The 20867-nt window shown below is 39.2% G+C and overlaps 1 protein-coding gene across 4 annotated transcripts in view; it reads right to left on the reverse strand.

The window, feature by feature from the left end:
* Window positions 1-20867, reverse strand: part of Hapln1 (hyaluronan and proteoglycan link protein 1) — a 64413-nt gene that overhangs the window by 13378 nt on the left and 30168 nt on the right. Inside the window, exons 1-2 of one of the 4 annotated variants that reach the window (XM_032899067.1) lie at window positions 13510-13650; window positions 12806-12926 (exon numbers count right to left, since the gene is read on the reverse strand). In XM_032899067.1, the coding sequence (XP_032754958.1) occupies window positions 12806-12905 (100 nt within the window). In that variant the 5' untranslated portion in view covers window positions 12906-12926; window positions 13510-13650. Of the gene's footprint in view, window positions 1-12805; window positions 13330-13509; window positions 13651-20867 lie in introns of those variants that run through there. The other 3 variants (XM_032899065.1, XM_032899066.1, XM_032899064.1) reach the window with 3 other exon arrangements.

Here is a 20867-nt window from a genome sequence, read left to right on the forward strand (position 1 = left end):
TATATCCAACGTCACCTATTTATTAAGGGAATTGGGCATTTGTAGGATTTAGTGCAATGGTAAGATGTTTCAGGGCGAATGCAAGGTCTTGTTCCATAAATTACTGAGCTGGAGCAAAGAACAAAACTCAAGGACTGAGACTTCTGATGCTCTCTGTTTTCAACTGTTAACTCTTCGGCAGTGTTTCCTTGTGGGTAGAGGCTGACATATATTTCAGGGTTTAATGTGCTTCCCAGGGTGTATGATAGTCTAGAGTTCTTGACCTGAAATTCAAATAAGTCTGGGAAGAATGCCTAACACATTTAGTAATGAATGACCATCAGGGTTCACTAACTCACACCCCAGCATGGCCCTGCTGATGGCTTTGGTTTGCATTTAGATGAATATTGCAGATTAAATAGCACTAAGAATGGCTGAAGGGGGAGGGAGGGGTCTACTACCAAGCAGCATATATGGAAGAAAGAAACACGGTTAGCAAGTCAGAAGCTTTCAAAGTTCTGTCAAAACCCTATTACAGCCCAGCTTCACCATGTCTGCCTCAGAAGAACACTTAGTTTAATCTTGTTATCAGGCTCTGTCACAGGCTTTCATCCCATGGGCCAACCACTAAGCAAGAAGCAAAAAGGAAACAACAACAGCGTCGGAAAAGGAGCCAAGATCGCAGAAGACAGAATGCACAGTGTGGGCTAGAGTAGGAAACCTTGGATCTGATCATGTCCTTTGTCCTATATATATTCATGCTTCCATCAACACTCTTTGATTGAAAGGGTGGTCTCACAGCAATACAAGTACACTATAAAATTAAGCCTTGATCATCAGAATCAGTACTGTCTGGTTTTCTTCTTAGCAAAATGAGAGAATAAATGAAATGAAGCTGCACACGTGTGCTGCTTTTGTTCTTATTGTCCACTGTAGGTTCATGTGAACATCTAGGTAGACTGAAGACCTTGTCCTTAAGTCAGGCTGTTTACTCGAAATATAAAGCTGATTTGGGGAATTAAAGATGCTCGGTGGAGCATGGAGCCTTTCTGAAGAGCATCTTTGAAGTAGGAAATTACTTGTTCTATCAGAAATGGCGAGCGATGGTAACTTCAGGGACTTGATGCCCTTCCAAGTGTAGTGCTTCCTCCAAGGGAAACAGCAGGGCATGGTGAGAATGCCAACCGGGGATGCACTGGACCGCTGGCGCCCTCTTATTAGTTTCCAGACTGCTGTGCAATCTGGAGGAGAGATTCGGGGCAGCGAATGAGAGGGGCATGACCTTTATCTGCCGTGTACTTTAGGTAAACTCTTTAAACAGTAGGTCAAAAACGATTGTACAAAAAAACCTTAGAATCACAGCTTTGACACCAGACCTCTCAGTTCTATTAGAAGCGTAAGGTTTTTGAAGTTCATATTCAGAGAGAAACCCTACCTGGGAAAAAGGTACTGTGAATCAAAGCTTATCCCTTTGAAATAAAGCCATGCAAGATAACAAGTCTTGTTAGGTTACTTGTCCCCATGGTGTACGGAAGGAAGTAGGTTCCAGAATTTTAGATTTCTTAAATCAATTGAAAAAAAAAAAGTTGTGACTCACCTGATAGTTACATAGGGGAATTAAAAAATACACCTCTACAAGAAAAACAGCAAAGCAAAGCTTTGTTACATTTCATGTTGCTTTGTTTTTTTATTTTGTTTGTTTTGTTTTGATTTTGGTGTGTAGTCAAGGTTATAAGGTATAGATGGCTATGAGCACACAGGCTTGCATATTCACACATTATATATGTGTACCTAGATTTAAATCCCATTCCCATGTGTGGGCAGGGACACTACTTACTTTCACGGTAGTGTGCAGGCATCCACTATCTATTTTCAGAATTGTTCATCACACAGAAAAGAAAGCTGATTTCTCCTGCAACACGAACTCATAGACAACGGTGTAGCCGCAAGCCCCAGGAGAACTCATTCAAACAAAGCTTTAAAAATAATCCCCAGAAGAATTGAAAAATGTGTGTGTGCATGCATGCCTGTGTGTGTGTCTGTGCGCGCGCGCATGTGTGTGTGTATGTATGTGTGTGTGTGTATGTGTGTGTACGTGTGTATAAGGAGTTTGCCTGTTTGTGGTGCAAATGGCCATGTTTTAAAAACTCTGAACTTTGTGTCTGTATTACGACGTTTGACAATGGAATGAAAAATAAATTACAATTTGAGGAATTCCTTAATAAGTGAATAGCCAACTGAAACCAACAAATACTTGTCTATGGTTCTTCAGGAAAGAAGTACAAGAAGTCCTAGGGGTGATTGTGGTGTATTTTATGGTCATGAATGAAGTACTACATTTTTATTTTTACAGAACTCTCTTAATAAAACTGATATCTCTAACCAAGATTTTAAAGATGCTTTACTTCAGTTTCCTTAGTCCTTAAAGGCAGTGTTTCCAAGAACCTTCATGATGTCTGGTTTTGAATTATAAATGAAAGCCCCGGTGCTCGGAACAGGGCAATGAAGGTCACCCTTTGAGCCAGTGATGGCTGCTGCTTTTCTGCTTTGAGCAATGCTACCCTCAAACTGCACAAACTGCAAGAATGTGCTTTTGCATCCAGTTTACTGCCTCCCTGTGCTGGGGCTGCCATCCCTAACACCAGTTCTGTGTGTCTCTGTGACCGATTCCTTCTCATGAATCTACCAGACTATCTAGAACAATATGACTTACAGTTTTCTCAGACAGCATGTATTTTTCCTCCGAGACCGATATTTCCTGCTTTGATGTGCTACAGAGCAAGTTTCCTTTTAGTAGCACACCGTCTTCCTCCCTTGCCTCTGGCTAAGTTGACTGTGATGAGAAATCATTCGACACTGAATAATAGTACTGTTTGGGGCAATCCTGATCACAGATGCCTGTTATGTTTATTATTATTGCCAACTTCTCATTGAAAAGTAAAGACACATGCTACCACTGTTTTAAATCCTGAAGGTGGATTTATGGCAACGTAGGAAATATTCGTGACGCTAAAGGGAAACCTGTCTGCTTGAGCTAGGCATCAAGAGGCCCAGAGGAACTCTATGGGGTCAGATGAGTTACATTTAAAAAAAACTCTCAGCTCTGAGTTGTGTCACTGAATCTGTGTAACACACTGATAAACACTCTGAATTTAGTATTTCCATCTTCTTCATATTTTAGTATAGAAGACACAAGAAGTGGGGTTGGTTTATCTCTGTTTAACCAGTAGAATTCCATGTGGGCAATGCAAGATTCTTAAAACATTCTGCTTAGTCCCTCTGACTCTCAGTAAAAGAGAACAAAACAGCTTCATCCAAAGGTTTAAACAACACACAAAGCAGCTTTGCTAATGCCCAACTGGCGACGAGTATCCAGTTAAAGTTAGTTATGCTAAGAAAGGCTCACTGCTCAGCACAGATCGGATGTGTTTAACAGCTCATCTTGCAGCTTACCAGGCTCAAAAACCAGTTCCTAGAAGCAGCCAGTTAAAATCCTGCACCTCATCAATGCCTCCTCGATTCCTCTGAGGCAGTGATTCTGGGCAGGACTGCATGCGAGGACCATCAACTCCCAGGAGTTCTACCCTGCTCTTGTGTCCCACTGGCAGTTAACAATTGATGGGATATGAGGTTTCATTTTTCTTCAGTTGCATAGCCTGTCATAAGTTGCTCTTGCTCTAGTAAATAAGCTCCCCATCTTGCTGAGGCTGAAAATTCTAATTAAACTCAGTGGGTCTCACACAAAAAGGAGGCACTGATGTAGGGAGAAAACTTATCTGAAGAAACATTTCAGTGGGAGAAAGAGGATGAGAAGGGGGAAGAGGAATATGTGAACACGCCCAAAATTCATTATATAAAATAGGAAATGTCAACAGTCCCCCGCCCCCCCCGTTCTCTCTCTCTCTCTCTCTCTCTCTCTCTCTCTTTCTCTCTCTCTCTCTCTCTCTCTCTCTCTTTGTCTGTCTATCTCTGTCTGTCTCTCTGTCTCTGTCCCTGTCTGTCTGTCTCTCCTTGTCTGTCTGTCTGATCTTTATTTCTATATAGTACCATTTCATTTTGATTCTTCTTCAACTTCTTCGTAGATTACTAGGACGTTTTCATTCGGAATACGGTTCCAAACATCTGGATGAACAACGAACTGAATAAACCACTAATTATATTTACTTATTCCTGCCCTCAAAAAGTACTCCCCAAGGAGTGAGAAAGTTTACCTGAAGTCTGTCTGCTCACATGAGAGCGCAGAACTCAGGAGAGGCAGACGGCTCAAGTGTGAATTTCTTCTTCAATAGCTAACTGCCTGGGGCAGGTCACTTAGTCTTGTCAAAGCTAGCGTGACTCATCAGCTACATACTGCTGTTGGGGAGGATGAACTGGGACGATAGGGCTCACCTTCCATCAGGCTGCATGCATGAACCCGATTGTAAATGTCAGTGCGGATGCATTAGCATTCTGCCATGGAGTCTGCTAGTTGTTTCAGAGCAAGAGATGCTGTTGGTATTTTTGTTGACTTACGGGTTCTCTGGTTAATTATCTCCAGAAATTAAATGTATTGGTGTTACCAGTAGATAACAGGGGAAATCTAGCATTAGATTCTTATTAACTGAAACTGAGCGAAAGGTAAATTAAGATATTGTAGAAAGACTAAGGAAGACAGGAAATTTTTTGAATTGGGCCATTTCAACAGTGCGTTGAATGACATTTTAAAGATAAATGGGATGGCTATTGTATTCTCATTTCTCTCAATTTTTGGGGATCACTGAAGCAAAGGGAGTGGGATGATTTTAAAAGTCAGAGGCCATGGATGACTTCAAGGAAAGTGTTTTCTGAACAGAGCAATGCAGTTGCATGTAAGCACTTAGAGCATTTGTGGCAGCATGCACAAGCCCTGGGCAGGCTTAGGCCATACAAAAATCCCACTTTCAAGATGGAACTCCTCCCTGGGCTAGAGAACTATGGGCAGCTGATAGATGTTGGGAGAGGGAGAGTCACCCCTTAAGGGTGAGGGCTCTAGTGGTTTATCATGTCCCAGAAAAGACCATGCCTCCAAGAGTATAAGGGCAGCACAAACTGTATTTAATAGGTTTAGAAAAAAGAAGAGGACACAAGTGTCAGTGGGTAGGGAAGGTGATCTGGCAAGCGTTGGGAAGGGAACGAAGATGATCAGAAAACATTGTATGAAATTCTCAAAGAATTAATGGAAAAGAAAAGTAAAGATAGATACACTTTCCAAGATGGTGACTATCAAGGTTTGTTTCAAATTCACAGAGAAATTATTGTTCCAGTTTCTTTCATTTAATATCTGCGATAATCTGCACATTTCGTAATTGCCGAAACTCTTGTATTTTGTGGCAAAGGAGCAGAACTAAAGTCTGTTTTCATGTGAAACATGTCTATTGTGGACCGAAGTAAAAGGTCAGTTTATAGTTTTCAGAAGGGACATTTAACCATTTGTACTGATAAGATTAACACCCTTACATAATGGGGAAGATAAAATCGCAGTACAAAAACACTAAGAAAATATTTAGGGGACTTTTCACTATTGATTTGAAAACAATTGTGAGTTATTAAACCTTCAATGGATCAGGTATTGAATTTAATGCTGAAAGAAAATAAAATACAAGTGAGTTGGGATCATGAAGACCCTTACACCCACAGATCTCTGTTGTGGTTTGCCCTGAAGTTATCTGTATTTTGATGCTAATTCCACTGCCCCAAGGACAGCTACCTAGTCTTGTTCTCAGAAGTCAGATGACTTTGCCAGAACCACCTCCCCATTGAATTTGTAAAGTACAGGTGAGGGACAGGTACAGGATAGAAGGAAGCCTGTCATTGGAGGAGAAGGAAGGATGGGCGGAAGAGAAGTTTGAAGGAGGAGGAGGAGACTAGGAGAGAGAGGAAGAGACAGGACAGAGGAGAGAGAGAGGGGAGAAGCCATGGCAGGTGATGTTAAGATTCTGCTCTGTGTATTTACAGGTTGTTATCAATGTTCCTAAGGGATGGATGGTACTGGGCTTTGTATGTTTAAGTGGGCAATTATATCTTACCAATTGGGTCAAAGATTATTGTGTTCTGTGTTCTTTTATGTGAGGGTTTGAGTGTAGGAAAGTGTGCGGCTAGGATGTGTTTCCTGCTAGATATCTTGGTGCAGACCTAGTGGGGTGAAACACAACCCTTACTTTTTTATTTTTATATTTTTACAACAACAGATCTCCAGGGATATTGGGAATAAATGGAGGACTGTCCTCTCAAAAGAAAGGACCCAAACCCTGCTCTTCCATACAGAAGACTGGGAACCGAAAGTGATCAAAAGCCTGGTGCTGTGCATGATCTGCTGGGCTGGGCCATATCAAATGTTCAAAACCAGGTCTAGACATACCCAATGGTCTGAATTATCCTCACGTTATCTGTATAACCAACCACCGTCTCCCCAAGCTCTCACAACAAGGACCAGTAGTGGTTAATAGCCCAAATGGTCTCTATGTTACCTGTATGACTGAGACCAGATCCTTCCTTAGACCCTTAAGCTACTGCAGGTACCTTATCTCTAGAATTCATTTTCTTGGAAGAAATCACTTGTACTTTGACTTCAGTTTCAACGTAATTTTGCCTCCTTGTGCACTGGGGATTGTATTACACCAAGAAATGGCTTTCTAAAATGTGTTTAAATGTGCTGGCAATAAACTACCTGGCATCAGACTATCAAAGTGTGATACAATTTAAATAAGTAAAACTGGAGGGAAGTTTCATCCTTCCCTCTTGTAGTGTGTTTCCTTGCCTGCTGCGACACCTGATACCAGCACAGGTCAAACACAAATGTTTTGGTTGATGAAGGGTTATACACTGATGCGGACAGTTTGAACAGCAGAACAATGTGCCGAAAGGCCTATAGCGAGTCTGGGAGTAACCACCCCGTTCTAAGGGGCAGTGGTACAGGCCCTTCCAATGATGTACTAGGGGACATAGGCTGTGAAGCATCAAACCATTGGTAAAGAAATTTAATATTAAAGTGTCTTTGCAGGCAATTTAGATCTTAACAGTATTTTTCTACCTATATATCCAGGCTAGTTTGGAGCTTGATTTTTTTCTCAAGTTCTGGGATTATGAGCATATGTCAATTTAGAATTAAAAAAGATGAGGGAAAAAATTGCATGCATTATAGATCAGGATTCAGACCCTTTGGACGTGAATATAAGCCTTTTCATACTCTTGTTCAAGTTGTTGGTAGTGAGGCTCTCCATATGTATCTTCTTGCCCCTGTCTGGATATTCTACCTCCACAGGTTATCTATTCTACTCCCCAAATCAGTGGACCTATATCTTGTAGGTTATAGTATCACATGCATGGGAAACTCTGTAACTAGCACATCCACATACCTTCTGGTCCTATATTGTGTTGTCAATGTATCTCTCTTGTTTTATCCTAACCCATCTTGTCTGTTTCTATTAGTGTAGGCCTTGCCTTCACCACTCATTCATTTAGTCAACATAAAACCTGTAGGCTGTGCTTTGAGATACCTCTGCCTCCATTCCATCAGTAAGCTCTGGTGTGTCTACATCCAGTAAAGTGAACAGTCCATCTAGTCTCGTGACGTCATGATTTCCCATTGACATACCTAAGACCCTTCATACTCTGTTGTGATATAACACTGACCAAAAGCAACTTATGGGTGATTTATTTGGCCTTCAGGTTATAGTCCATCATCTGGGGAAGCCAAGGAGAGAACTTAATGTAGGAGCTTAAAGTAGAAACTATAGAATGTTGCTTATGGCTTGCTCTGTGGCTTGTGCATATTACTTTCCAACACAGGATCACTTGCTCAGGAGTGGCACTCTTCACAGTCAGCAGCACCCTCTCTCATAAATAATTGATCCAGAAAGTGCCCCACAGATGAACTAAAGGAAATCTGCTGGAGGCAATTCTTCAACAGTGGCTGCCTCCACCTAGGTGACTCTAGTTTGTCAAGCGGTCAAACACTAACCAGTACACTCCTACAGGGTTTCCTCACATTGACTTGTGGACTATTCATGGTAGTGTGTTAGCCCCTGGTCTTTATAGGAGGCAGTCAGGGTAGAGCATATCTTTTCGTCAGACTTAACATTTACAGTGGTTAAACGTAGAATGCAAGCCTGGATGACAACACACATGGTAGTCTGGTTTCAGTTTACTCCTCCAGCCTCATTTTATGTCAGACCTTGTCCATCCGAAACATTCAAATGCTTTGGAAAAACACAGTGAAGGCTGTGTCCACATCCTGCTCGCACAGTTTATACACTTGATGGCAATAAAATGATCCTTGCTCTAATAGCTTTCATACATGATGCACTATGGCTCTGGGGAGTTTATTTTTTTCAGGATGTAGACATGTGCCTTTCGAGTGAAGAGTAGAAAATGTAGGATGGATTCTCTTTGACTTACTTTGTCAAACACCTCATAACACAGTCTTTGAACATAATGTGATATACTTCACAGAGTGTGTACACGTGGTGATTAATGGCTGATTATTCAGGGAGGCCAACTAGCCAACGTGTGTAAATAAACCAGGGGAAAATGGCTACCTTTTGTCCTGGGCACTGGGCAATGTGAATGCTTTCAGCCTCTCCCAGGTGTAGGAGATAGGGGTGAGTTTACTTCAGATTATTCATTACAAGTGGTTATTGTTATTTGTTTATGTGCCTCTATGGGGGAGGGGCATATTTTTGCTGCATTCAGCTTGTCTACCCCTTGCTGTTTGCCCTTGTGATAATACACTTTACACATGCGACTCCTTTTAACGCACAAAGTTTAATTGTCTGGTGCGTTGTATAAAGTTGGCCATTGCATGAGACTTTAACTCACTTATCAGCTCTGTCTTCCCACGTTCCACAGCCTCTAGAGTGGTAAACAGTACTTCACTACGGTCATATAAAACTTTTGAAGTAGTTTTAAGGTATTATGTCTATTTTTCAATGTCTTTATTTTGAAATAATTTCTACATGGTAATGATTTTGTTTTTCCTAGATACTATTGCTGTGGGAATCCTTGAATGAGTGTTTTAATTTCTTAGAATTTAAGCAAATTTTCACTATATTTTTAAGTAAAGAGCTGAAACAATAAGCAATTATAAATATTTTCATTATGTGGTAAAATAAAAACTAGCATGCTGTAAAGATTTTAGGTAAGTGCTTCAGCTGAGAAAACACTCATTCTCATGTACTTTTGGTCAGAAAGTAATTTACTAATGAACCATTTGTTTGGTTGTAAATATGTATTTTTCTAATAATTTGATTTCTTTCATAGTTTGTCAGTTTTATTATCCAGTAAAGGAGCATAAAATGCAATGTCTATCCAATGTAAAATTGTTGCTACCTGAAAGGAAAATTTTGTACCTAGTAGTATAAAACTACATGGTTTTAATAGATAGTTCGCAAAGTAACATATAGTAATAGTGTGTGTTATTCATTCCAAACTTAGAAGTAGCCACAAGGTATATTTTATGGGCTAAAAATGCCAAGTGTTCAAAACATCAATGAATTTAAATACATTGCTGTAGATGGGACCCATTTGTGACTGACTACTTTTCTCTCTATTTTCCTTCATTTAGTCCTTATTTTCTTCTTCTCTCTTATCACCTCCGTTGCCCTAATGGAAATGTTAGTAAGTTTGTTGAGAAGAAAATCTGTGCTTTGATAGTTTAACTGCTTTCTCTGTAAAAACACTCTAGAGCTTTGCAAACACTTGGAAACATGTTGTTTAAAATTATGTACAAGAGTAAATATATTCAATATAGACCAGAAATTATAAATCATGACAAAAGCAAGTGTTGTATTCAAATACATATTCATGTATAACCAGTAGTTTTTGTGTGTGTGTAGGAGTGTATGTTATTGCATGTGTGCTATATTTATGTGTGTAAGGGTGTACATGCACATGCCCACTTGTGTGTACACATGTGACATGTGGTATATGTATGAGTGTAAGGGTGTGCATGCACATGCCCACTTGTGTGTACACATGTGACATGTGGTATATTTATGTGTGTAAAGGTGTACATGCACATGCCCACTTGTGTGTGCACATGTGATATGTGGTATATTTATGTGTGTAAGGATATTAGTTGTTACCTTCCATATTGTTTTTGATTTGTTGTTTGTTTGAGTTTTATGTTTCTGAGACAGGAACTCTCACTGAATCTGGAGTTCACTGACCAGGCTAGGCTGAGTAGTCAAAGAGGTCCAGGAACCCATTGTCTTTGATCCTCCTCTCTCCCACAGTGCTGGGGTTATAGAAGTGCTACCACATCCAGCTTTTGATGTGGGTACTGGGGAATTGAGAATCAAGTCCTCATACGAGTACAGTGTGCACTGTACAACTGAGATCTATGCTCTGTCCTCAGGTTTTGATTTCCTGCTATCTTTCCTCTCTCCCCCTTCATTTCTTCTCTCCTTTCTTTTCTTTTTCCTCATTCCTCCTTCTTTCCTTCCTTCCTGCCAGATTAAACATTTACATGCCTACATTTCTAAAAAATCTGCAACAAAGTTGAGAAGATGTTACCAGAAATGTCCTTAGGTAACTCTGATTCAAGAAGTTCAAGGACAAATCAAGGAAATGTTGAGGATTTATACCAAAGTATCTAAGGAGAATACATGGCCTATATGTGATATTAATTCAATCAGTTAGTTTTGCTTGGGGACTTTTGAGTATAAAACAGAACTTTAATGAGAAATACAGGGCATAAAGTATATTTTCATAGTAATGTGAATTTTAAATGTTTTCTACCTCTTTGAAACCATACTGTTTATCCGCACAATTCAGGAATCAGCTAATTTAATCACTGGGGTGCAAATGACTCAAGACGTTTTGTGAGGGTTTCAAGTTTTTTTTTAATTCCTCTTGGTTATTGCAAATAAGGTTTAAATATGAGAAATGAGTCTAGTATTTCCAGAGTGTAACAAAAGCCCCCTGCCTTCTTGGTCCCATACTGTGCTATGAGGTTTATACTTGTATTACAATGGACAATTGAAACTGTCTCATGCCAACTGGACATGGATTCTCAGAGTCCGTGCCTTGAAACCTCAGTGTGAATGGTGGTGCTCTAAGGAAAGGAGGGAGGTGGTGGGAATGGCTCCTCGAAGAACTTTACAGGAAGTTTTGATTTATGAGGAGAACCTCACGATGTTATGCCCTAACCACATTTCTGCATTAGTTTCTGCCAGCAAACACCGGCTTGGTAGTTGAAGCACCTGAAAGCATCAAGCAACTTCTCCAGGGAAGCCTCCACTCTCTAAGAATATGAATTTACAATTGAAATGAAGTGGATGATCAAGGCATTTGGAAAGAACCCAGCAGTGTATGAAATCATTTGAATAACTTGGGTACCTTGGGCGACAGTCCCTTTTCAATGAATTTCAATAGAACTCATGGGATTTTCAGGGCTGGGCTACAGGAGTTTTCCTTGTCCGTATAACTTTACTGTAACATGAATAAGTTCATGAATGTCAGTATATTTTTTAAAATAATATTTTCACTAATTGGGTTTCACGTATACTGACTGGATCACATGATTTATACTACAACTTGAGTAGATCTTGTAAGTTCAAAGCATAGTTACATAAAGATTATTTTTATATTAGATTTGAAGTTGCTATTCCAGTGTTGCCATTTATATTGAATTGAATCCTGTGACTAGAAGTTAAGAGGATATTTATTATTCCTCATCACTAACCACAGCATGTAAATACATTCCAGCCTTGGGAAGCAGCTCTGGTTCTAACACATTAAGGAAAAAGCTGAGCTGGCAGCTTCCTGAGGAAAATTTACAATTATATAATTTCTTTCCATGCTTCAGCGGTGAAAAAATAAAGCTGCTGCAAGAAAACAAAACGAAAAGGATGTGCCTAAAATACTCAGAGACAGATTAATTAGAAATTCTACTCTCAACTGCCAAAATATTTACAGGTTCACACTCTCAAACGACCTTTACAGATCCTGCTTTTAAACAGGGAATGTAATTTTCTGAAGACTACACCTTTGACCTTGAAATTATAACTTGATGTCTAATGTCTTTTATCAAACTTATAATGTCTGTGATCCCCAAGTTGAACTTATCTAAAATTATTAATATTATACATTTAAAGTATTTATTCTATAATTCTCAGTTTAATGATTTAGCATCCAAGGGCAGGTGACAGACCTTTTTTTTTTTTTGCTTCTTGGACTGCCTTTCCTCATTGCATAAGTCTCCCAGCTTTCTTATTGCAGGATGTCCCTCAACAGAAGCTTAGCCTGACGAAAGAGCTGCATTACACTGCAGCCACTAGCCTTGCTACAGCTCTCTGGCTGAGGATCAGCTGAGCTCATCAGAAATATGCAGGGCTAGTGTGGTCCATAGGAACGCGAGCTTTACACAGAGACTGTAACAGGGTAAGCTGCTATTTCCCAGCCATAGCTTTCTTTGTAGTTTTCTTATTGGCATTACTTTTCTCAATCTTAAAGCAACTACTGTGACAGAATGACCTTACACCCTAAGTTCTGCTGCATTTTTAGCTCTCCCCTTCACTTTGCACTGAAATGAACTTCATGCACCCCACTGTACGTGAAGATACCAATCACATCGTTCTGCTTGAGGTTAACTGCACCAACTCCCTGCAGTTGGAGGATCTTTAGAGGTTCAACTTCGATTGTCCCCCTGTGTATTAGGGTCCATGCACCAGACGTGTGTTTACTAATTAACAGAAAGAGAAGGAAAAAGTTCATGCAGCAGACCAGAAATTAACAGGCATCAAAGCATCTCAACTGTAAGTAACTGGAAATTCATCCGATGCTCATTTGAGAACTTGTGTTCTCTTACCTTGGATGTGAATAACTCTGTCTTGATCCGGAGTGTAGCTGTCTGAAAGGTGGTCAGCCCGACAGACTGAAATCAGCACCAGGAAAAGTAGACTTCTCATCCTTGTAGCTCAGACTCCTCTCTGCTGTAAGGATCACATACACAGAGGCTTGAGAACTTGGAAGCCTTCGGAGTGTTGCACTGCACAAATTATTACCGCCTTATCATCGTAGAATGGGTCTCTAAAAATATTTAACCCAATCTGTTCAGAAAGTTACTGTAGCAGCCTTTGAGAGCTGACAGTGGAGCTTTGAAAAATTTCAGTTTCTCAGAGGCAGCCAGAGTCCAAACAGTGTTTAACTCTGTCTTTGCAGAACTGTACAGCTAACAATTTTAAACACTGTGCTTTTGGCATGAAGACTTACAGAGTTAGACAGAGCTTTAATAAGGGGTCAAATACTCTCTTAAAACATTAACCCCTGAGTTGGGAGTATAAGTTAACAATAGAGCAATTTGGCACATTTATTTCTGAATATTTAATCCAGCCAGCCTTGTTAGGCACTGCATCTTAGACCAGAGCAAATGAGGAGTATTTGCATGAGCCTTGACACCATCGGTCATTGCACATGTGGCTTCCTAAGCAGGCTAGAGTTGCTTGTTCTAAATAGAAAGGAGGATAAAAGATATCAAGCAGAAAGCAGTGCATTTGCTACAGATTCACTTACCATTGTAAACACTGTTGGGGTCTATGGTGAAGAGGTGAAAATTTGGACAAACTAGATTAGAACTGTGCATGACACTCCACTGCAGGCAAGCGGATTGATTTCTCATTCATTCCAAGCTAAAGTGCTGACACATCACCTCGGAGTGTCAGGTAGGGTCTCTGCAGTCAGCAGAGCCCTGCAGGGAATGTCCCTGCCAGGCTCACAGGGCAATTAGGCAAATGAAGAGCTGAAACAGAAAGGGAGGCACAGCTCTGATCCTAAGTGAAGGAGGCAGAGCCACCCTTTGCCTGTCCTTTATCCAAGACTGACTTGATAGGAGAGGACAGGACACGGCACCCCTAAAACTTTGCTATTGTAAGGACCAAAAAGTAATTCGGAGCAATGCAAACCTCCCATTCCTTGCTGTACTTGCAGGGAAGAATTTCAGGATAGCTTCAGTTTTAATGTAAAAGCAGAGGTGAACATCAAGGCAGACGTCTTTGGCCCCCATGCACACAGCAGCCTTAACAATACTGGCTATTTTTAAAGCTGAAATTGCAGAGTTCTGGCTTCTCACACTAATTTGTTTTTTTTTTCCAGGAAAGCCTGGCTCTCCGGAATACTTATATTAATGAGTTTACTGTCTGTTCCTGGAGGTCCTTGAGTGTGACCCTGCCTCCCAGGACTTTCCCAGGTCTCTCGGGGACTGAAAGCATACCTCTCTACAGTTCTTGCACAGTGACTCTGCCATTGCCTCTGTGAAATCTTTCAAGTCTTCATTATGTCACGGTGAGAAGATGGTGGATGCTTGACTATTTGTTTTGGAAAGCAAGTGTGACCTTTTCTAAATTCTACTTAATTTATTAATCTTATTTTCAGAACTTTTTTCCTCTGAGGATTTTGTAAAATGTATTTTTCCATTTGTATTTGTCCATAACATCACAGCTACCAGATATTGCATATTTTCAGCCCAAATTGTGCTATAAGTGAGCAATTAGAAGAGACGTGATTTTGTAATTTTTAATATTATTGGAATAATTATACAAATATGAAATGATAGTCATACACTATCCAAGGCATGCTGTGCTCTCTGCTTGAAAGGTAAGAGTGTGCATTGTGAAATATATATATATATATAATATATATTTCTATATATTATAGAAAAACGGAGTACAATTTCAACAACCAAAAATGAAACACACTCTAGGAAAAGGGTAAAATCAGCAAACACAATAAATTTCCTAGATTAATTTTCATATCACTGTGACCAAATATAGTTTAGTTCACGGGGAGCTATAAATATATGCATTTTTAAAGTTGCGAGTTCATTAATTCAATTACACAGTTCCCTTGAATTATCTTACCTAAAACAATCCATATATGTAAGATCTAGATAGATATATAGGGATGTATGTACATAGAAGCTAGAGATAGAAACATAGAGAGATGGATAGATAGATGATAGACAGACAGACAGGCAGACAGACAAACAGATACGGATAGATATAGCTCCTTTAATTCCATGGCTCAGCATTCAAACATATCAATAATAGTGCCTCCCACTGACTTAACTTCCATATTCCAGTTCTGAAATGCAAAGATTGTTAGAATGCTCTCAGGGTTTATGAGACATACATAGATGTATACAGCATCTTTGAAAGAGCCAAGCAAAGACTCACTTGTAATGAGTTCTGGATAACACAGTGGCAATCGCAAAGGAAGACTCTAGAGTGCCCACACTGGTATTAATGCAATTCAGCCAAGAACAGGGAAGTTATCTTTTCTTCTTTTTTAAATCAATGGCAGAACAACCATCATTTTAACAATCATGAAATCAGAAAAGAAAACCTCAGGGACACAATTTTCAGAAACAGTAACAAATTGCAAACAGAGCAAGCTCTGTTTACCAGCAGAGTCCTTTGAGCATATTTGCTATAACAAGGATCTGCAGGCTGGTCCCTTAACAGATGAGGTCAACTCAGACTGTGGTAGTCATGCAAGTGAATGGATGAATCTGATTTGTGTCTTTAATGACTACTCTAAATATTTATGCATGTTAAATGAAAATTTCCAATTCTTGATGTGAGTAAAATCAGAATACTAAAGATACTTTTTTGTAACCAGCTGTTATTAACAGCTCCTCACTTAGCACTCATATTTCACCAAAAAACTCATTGACAGTCTTTTTTAAAAGCATGCTTAATTTTATTTTGCGTGTCTCTGTATTTGTGTGTGTAATGTATATGTGTATGTGTGTGTGTGTGTGTGTGTGTGTGTGTGTGTGAGAGAGAGTGAGAGAGAGAGAGAGAGAGAGAGAGAGAGAGAGAGAGAGAGAGAGAGGAAGTCAAAGGCTAACATCCATCCAGTAGGAAACATGGGGTTTCCTACTGACCCAGGAACACATTGGTAAGCTAGGCTGGAAGACCAGTAAATTCCAGGGTCCTGTTTCTTTCTGCCTCCCACTGCTGGAATTACAGACATGAACTGTCTTGCTTGACTTCTGCCATGGGTAACTGGGGTCTGAACTCAGATCCTTGCCTGTCAAAGATTTTATCAGAGTCATCTTACCCATTTTAATTGTCACTGAGTCTCCTAAGCCTTCTACTACATAATGTTGTAAGTAGCACCCAAATGAGTCCAGATTGAAATATTCATGGTTATAATAAAAATATTCAGGTATCTCTGTTGTCAGGTAGAGTCCTTTGGGTACATACCACAGAGTGGTACAGCTCGATCATCTACTTCTGTCTTTTGAGGAATTTCCATGCTGGCTTCTTTAGTGGTTGCACCATTTTATACGCCTATCAGCAGCTAATATACATTCTCTTTACCCACAGCCAAGCGAGCATCTACTGTCTCTAGTCTTAAGTCTTGGCTATTAGGATTGAAATAAAATTAAATCTCGAAGTAGCTTTAACTTCCATTTCCTGGATTTTTAATGATGTTGAACAATTTTCTTGAAATCTTATTGCAGAGGTAATGTTCTCCCATGTTTATTGCTCCTCTAATGTATCCTAAATATCCATCATCCAATGAGGGGGAGGAAAACTGTGGTGCATTTACACAGTGGAATAGTATTCATCTACTAAAAATAAAATTATAAAATTCACAAGTAAATAGATGAAATTGAAAATAATTATCTTGAGTGAGGTAGTCCGGACTCAGAAAGAACATCGCATTTTTCTCTGAGATGCTAACTTTGAATCTTTTGTTGTGAGCACCTCAATGAGAATACCCTCAGAGGTTCGGAAAGCAGAAACAGTCCCCCTCCAGGAGCTGGAGCCCAGGCTCTAGGACAGAAACTAATACTATTATTCTGGGAGAAGAAGAGTCAGTTTACTTGCATGGTGTCACTTCTGATGGCCTGACCACACTCCAAGCAAGGCCCTACTCTCAAGAGTAATTGAAAAACACAGTTAGACTTTATTGGTTTAAAAAAGATGGGAACTCAACATTGAGTGGAATGAAAGTATTAGGGCAATAGGTCATGGAGGAGTTGCAGAAGGTACTGAATATGATCAAAATGTATTGCACGAGATTCTCAAACATCTAATACAAACATCGCTTTATAAATATGTTCCAGCAGATATCTTTCTTTCTTTTTCTTATTGGATATTTTTTATTTATGTTTCAAATGGGCAAGCATACTTGTTGCTGAGCCTGATGACCTGAGTGTAATTACTGGCCCCACATGGCAGAAAGAACTGACTCCTGTGCATTGTCCTTTGACCCCCCCCACTTCATGTACACATGTCTTCAGTTCCCCCCCAGATAATAAATATGAGAGTGAGTGTGAAAAATAGAAAAAAAAATAGATTCTAGCATGTAATTTTGCAGTTGGTTTTGGTGATACTTAAACACTATTGGGAAGCAAGGTATCCTTTCCAAAGTAAAATTCTTTTCTTTTATTAATTTTCTTATTCTGTTCTGTTCTGTTCTGTTCTATTCTGTTCTGTTCTATTCTATTCTTCACTTCGAGACAAGATTTCTCTCTGTAGTTTTCACTGTTCTAGAACTGGTTCTGTAGACCAGGCTGGCTTTGAACTCAGAGACCTACCTCCTTCGGCTCCCAAATGCTGGAATTAAAGACAAAGAGCTACGACCACCAAGTCCAAAGTAAAATTTTAATACTCTGAAATACAAATATACCAGTTCCAACGATCTGATACTAAAATAGTCAGTTGCAGAATGTAGAGCTTGATTGGAATATAAATAAATATCGAGAGAGAAGCAATGATTAGGGAAAGAACATAAAACTTAAACAAACCACCATGCATCCCCAGCCACACCCATTGCTCAACTGTACAATACCCATGTTCCCTGAGGGAAATAGAAGAGTTAAGCCTGTTGGTCAGTGGATCCCTTTCCCTGTCACACTATATGATCCTATGAATCGGGTTGACTGTGGTGGTTTTCCTAGATTCTATCCTGCTCTAGCCCCAGTCATTTCTTCCCTCTGCCCTTCTCTATAATTTGACCACGAGACTGTATTGCTCCGTTTCCCTTGGTGGAATTCTTTGTCCATCTGGTTGACAGGAAAAGGTTAAAGTCTAGACATTTTTATCTTATTTTATTGATATATACAACTCTATTTGTGGATGACACAGGTCCCATTATAATTATAACATTACTTCCTTCCCTCTCTTCTCTGCAAACCCTCTCATACCCCCTTCTCACTCTCCTTCAAATACACAGCCTCCTTTGCACTAAATGATGTTGCATGCATCAATGTGTATGTTTATAATATATGTTCACAAACGTAACTTTTTAAGTTCAATCATGTTCCTTGTATACATGCTTTCTGGTTGATCACACTGGACAGCCAACTGCTGTGCTCTTTCCTGGGCAGATAATCTCTGCAGCTCCCGGCTGCCCTCACTTGCCTATCGTTCTGTATGTAGACCTTGTGGACATAGCCCCTCCAGGCTAGCATGCCCAAAGATATCATCACTGTTCAGCTCCCATTTGAAGAGTCACCTTGGTGAGACTTTATCGGGGCGGCTTCTGTTAAATTTAATATTTACAGGGATTCTCAATTCATGCTGTTTTTGCTCAAGGAGATGTAAGCACACCTTATGCATAAATAGAGATTACTTACTTTTTGTCGTTTCTTTCTACATGTTTTCAAAATGGGGGTTCTTCCCTGGTTTATAGTTTCAGAAATCTCAGTTAATTATGCCAATCAAATACAAACAGTAGGTCCTGGGAGTCTTGTGGCTTAAAAGCCTGTATTTATAGAGCATTGGGTAATTTTTTCCTTTTCTATGTTTTGACATCAGTTTACTCCTACGTTTTTCTCATAATTTTTCTGTCCATTTATGTGTTTCTGATGCTTGCATTTCTCTATCACCTTACTTTTTACTCATCTTTCTGATTCCTTGTGTTTTCTTCCCTGCATGTTGATGTGTTCCATGAACTGTCCACTACTTACCATGGATCACAGGATTATTTTTTAATCAAATCAGGCCACAGAGAAGGAAGAATTTTATGTAGCTACATCCTGTAAGCTGGGACTGTCTTGGGGAGATAGGAAAATAAGAGTGTAATAAAAAAAAAAAAGGCAAAACTAATTTTCATTCCTCGGCCACGCAAGCTCTAGTTGTATGACCCGAGAAATAGCCTCTGAACAGATTGTGGGCACATTCTTATTGTTCAGTTGAAATAGTTAATGCGAATACCAAAGTTATTCATTAGCAGTTTAACCATGATTATTATTTACTTTTATTAAGGATGGTAAAAATGGAAAGGAGAAAAATTATAGGTTGATATTCTCTTTTCTTCCCTCATTCTTGCTACCCCCACTTTCCTCCTCTTCCTCCTCCTTGTTCTTTATTGAGGCTTGTGTTCTAATCTCTTCTTTCTTATACTGCATTTTAGGACTGCCAATCTAAGCAAAAAAATTACAGATTTTTTTTTAAAGGAATGGCATCAATAATGCTTAAATGGCAATTCAATTCTTCTTTACTCTTGACTGGCTTGTTGCTAGCCCTCTCTTGGGAAATATTGACAGTGGTTTTGCAAACTCAGCAACCTCTAATCAAAGTACAGTGGTCATTGGCCCATCCGAGCCTTAGGTTATTGGTGGGCTCGGGGAAGGGATGAGGGGGGCGTACATACTTCTCAACAAACCACATTACTGAGTGACTTTCTGGTAGCTTATACATGACTCTGATAGAAATATAGTAAGGTACATCTTACTAAAAGCTTAAGTTGAATATGATGGTTATAGAGCTCGCATATGTAGCTCTTGTATGGGAAGAAAAAAATAGTATTAAAATACAGTAAGCAAAGGAAACACTTGGCCGTCTATGAGTAACTGACAGCTATGTGAATAAATTGATATTACACATATAATATATATTTTATTAAATATATAATAGTATATAATATGATTTTGATATACAGGCTAAAACTCTTAAGATTTCAGCTCTTTCTAAGTGATTCTCGAAGCCTTGCACAGGACTTTCAATATTGATTTTCACATAGTACCTTCAGTTAGGGCTTCATTCTTTGATTTGTTGCCTGACTTTACATTTACAACTGTGCTGAAGATATTATTGCGTATCGTTTTGTATCTGTTCAAGCAGTTTGCTGACTATGGAAGGACTAGAAAGAATAAACTGTCTTCTCAATGTGTTCTGACCTTTTTGACCTGGCATATCTGTCTGAAGTATTTGACAAAATCCAACTCTATAGCAAGAAGAAAAGCAAGGAAGTTGAAATGAAAGTAAAAATGGGCATTCCATTTTTTAACTTTTACTTTTATTTAAAGATAAGTGTTGCTTAAAAAGGATTTATTTATCTATTTAATGTGTGCGAGTACACTATCACTCTCTTCAGACACACCAGAAGAAAGCATCAGATCCCATTAAAGATGGTTGTGAGCCACCATGTGGTTGCTGGGAATTGAACTCAGGACCTTTGGAAGACCAGTTAATGCTCTTAATCACTAAGTCATCCCTCCAGTCCTGGGCATTCTTAATGGTATCCAAATGTCTGCATTCATTATCTGCCCTTAAATTTCCATTTCCTATATATTATTAATATTCATACAGCATCTAGTATGACTTGTGATTCTTTACAAGTATATTCTTTAGGTGGGGTAGAAGAAAGCACCATACTATATCATTGCACCTAAAGAAAATCATCCAAAATCAAGTGAGTTTATGAACAATTCTTCAAAAATTGCTAAATCTTCAGAATATAAAATATCACTGTTGCTATTTTTTGGGCAAACTAATAATTCTTTCCAGTTTTAAGATATTAAACATCATCCTACTGTCACTTTGTGTTGGCATTGTGATAGTCGGCAAATTTATAGAAATAAGGTCATGTGTTAGAGGTAATATTGACTAAAATAAAAATTCCATTAGCACATT

The sequence above is a fragment of the Rattus rattus genome, chromosome 3 (genome assembly GCF_011064425.1).
Source record: "Rattus rattus isolate New Zealand chromosome 3, Rrattus_CSIRO_v1, whole genome shotgun sequence".
Classification (NCBI taxonomy): domain Eukaryota; kingdom Metazoa; phylum Chordata; class Mammalia; order Rodentia; family Muridae; genus Rattus; species Rattus rattus.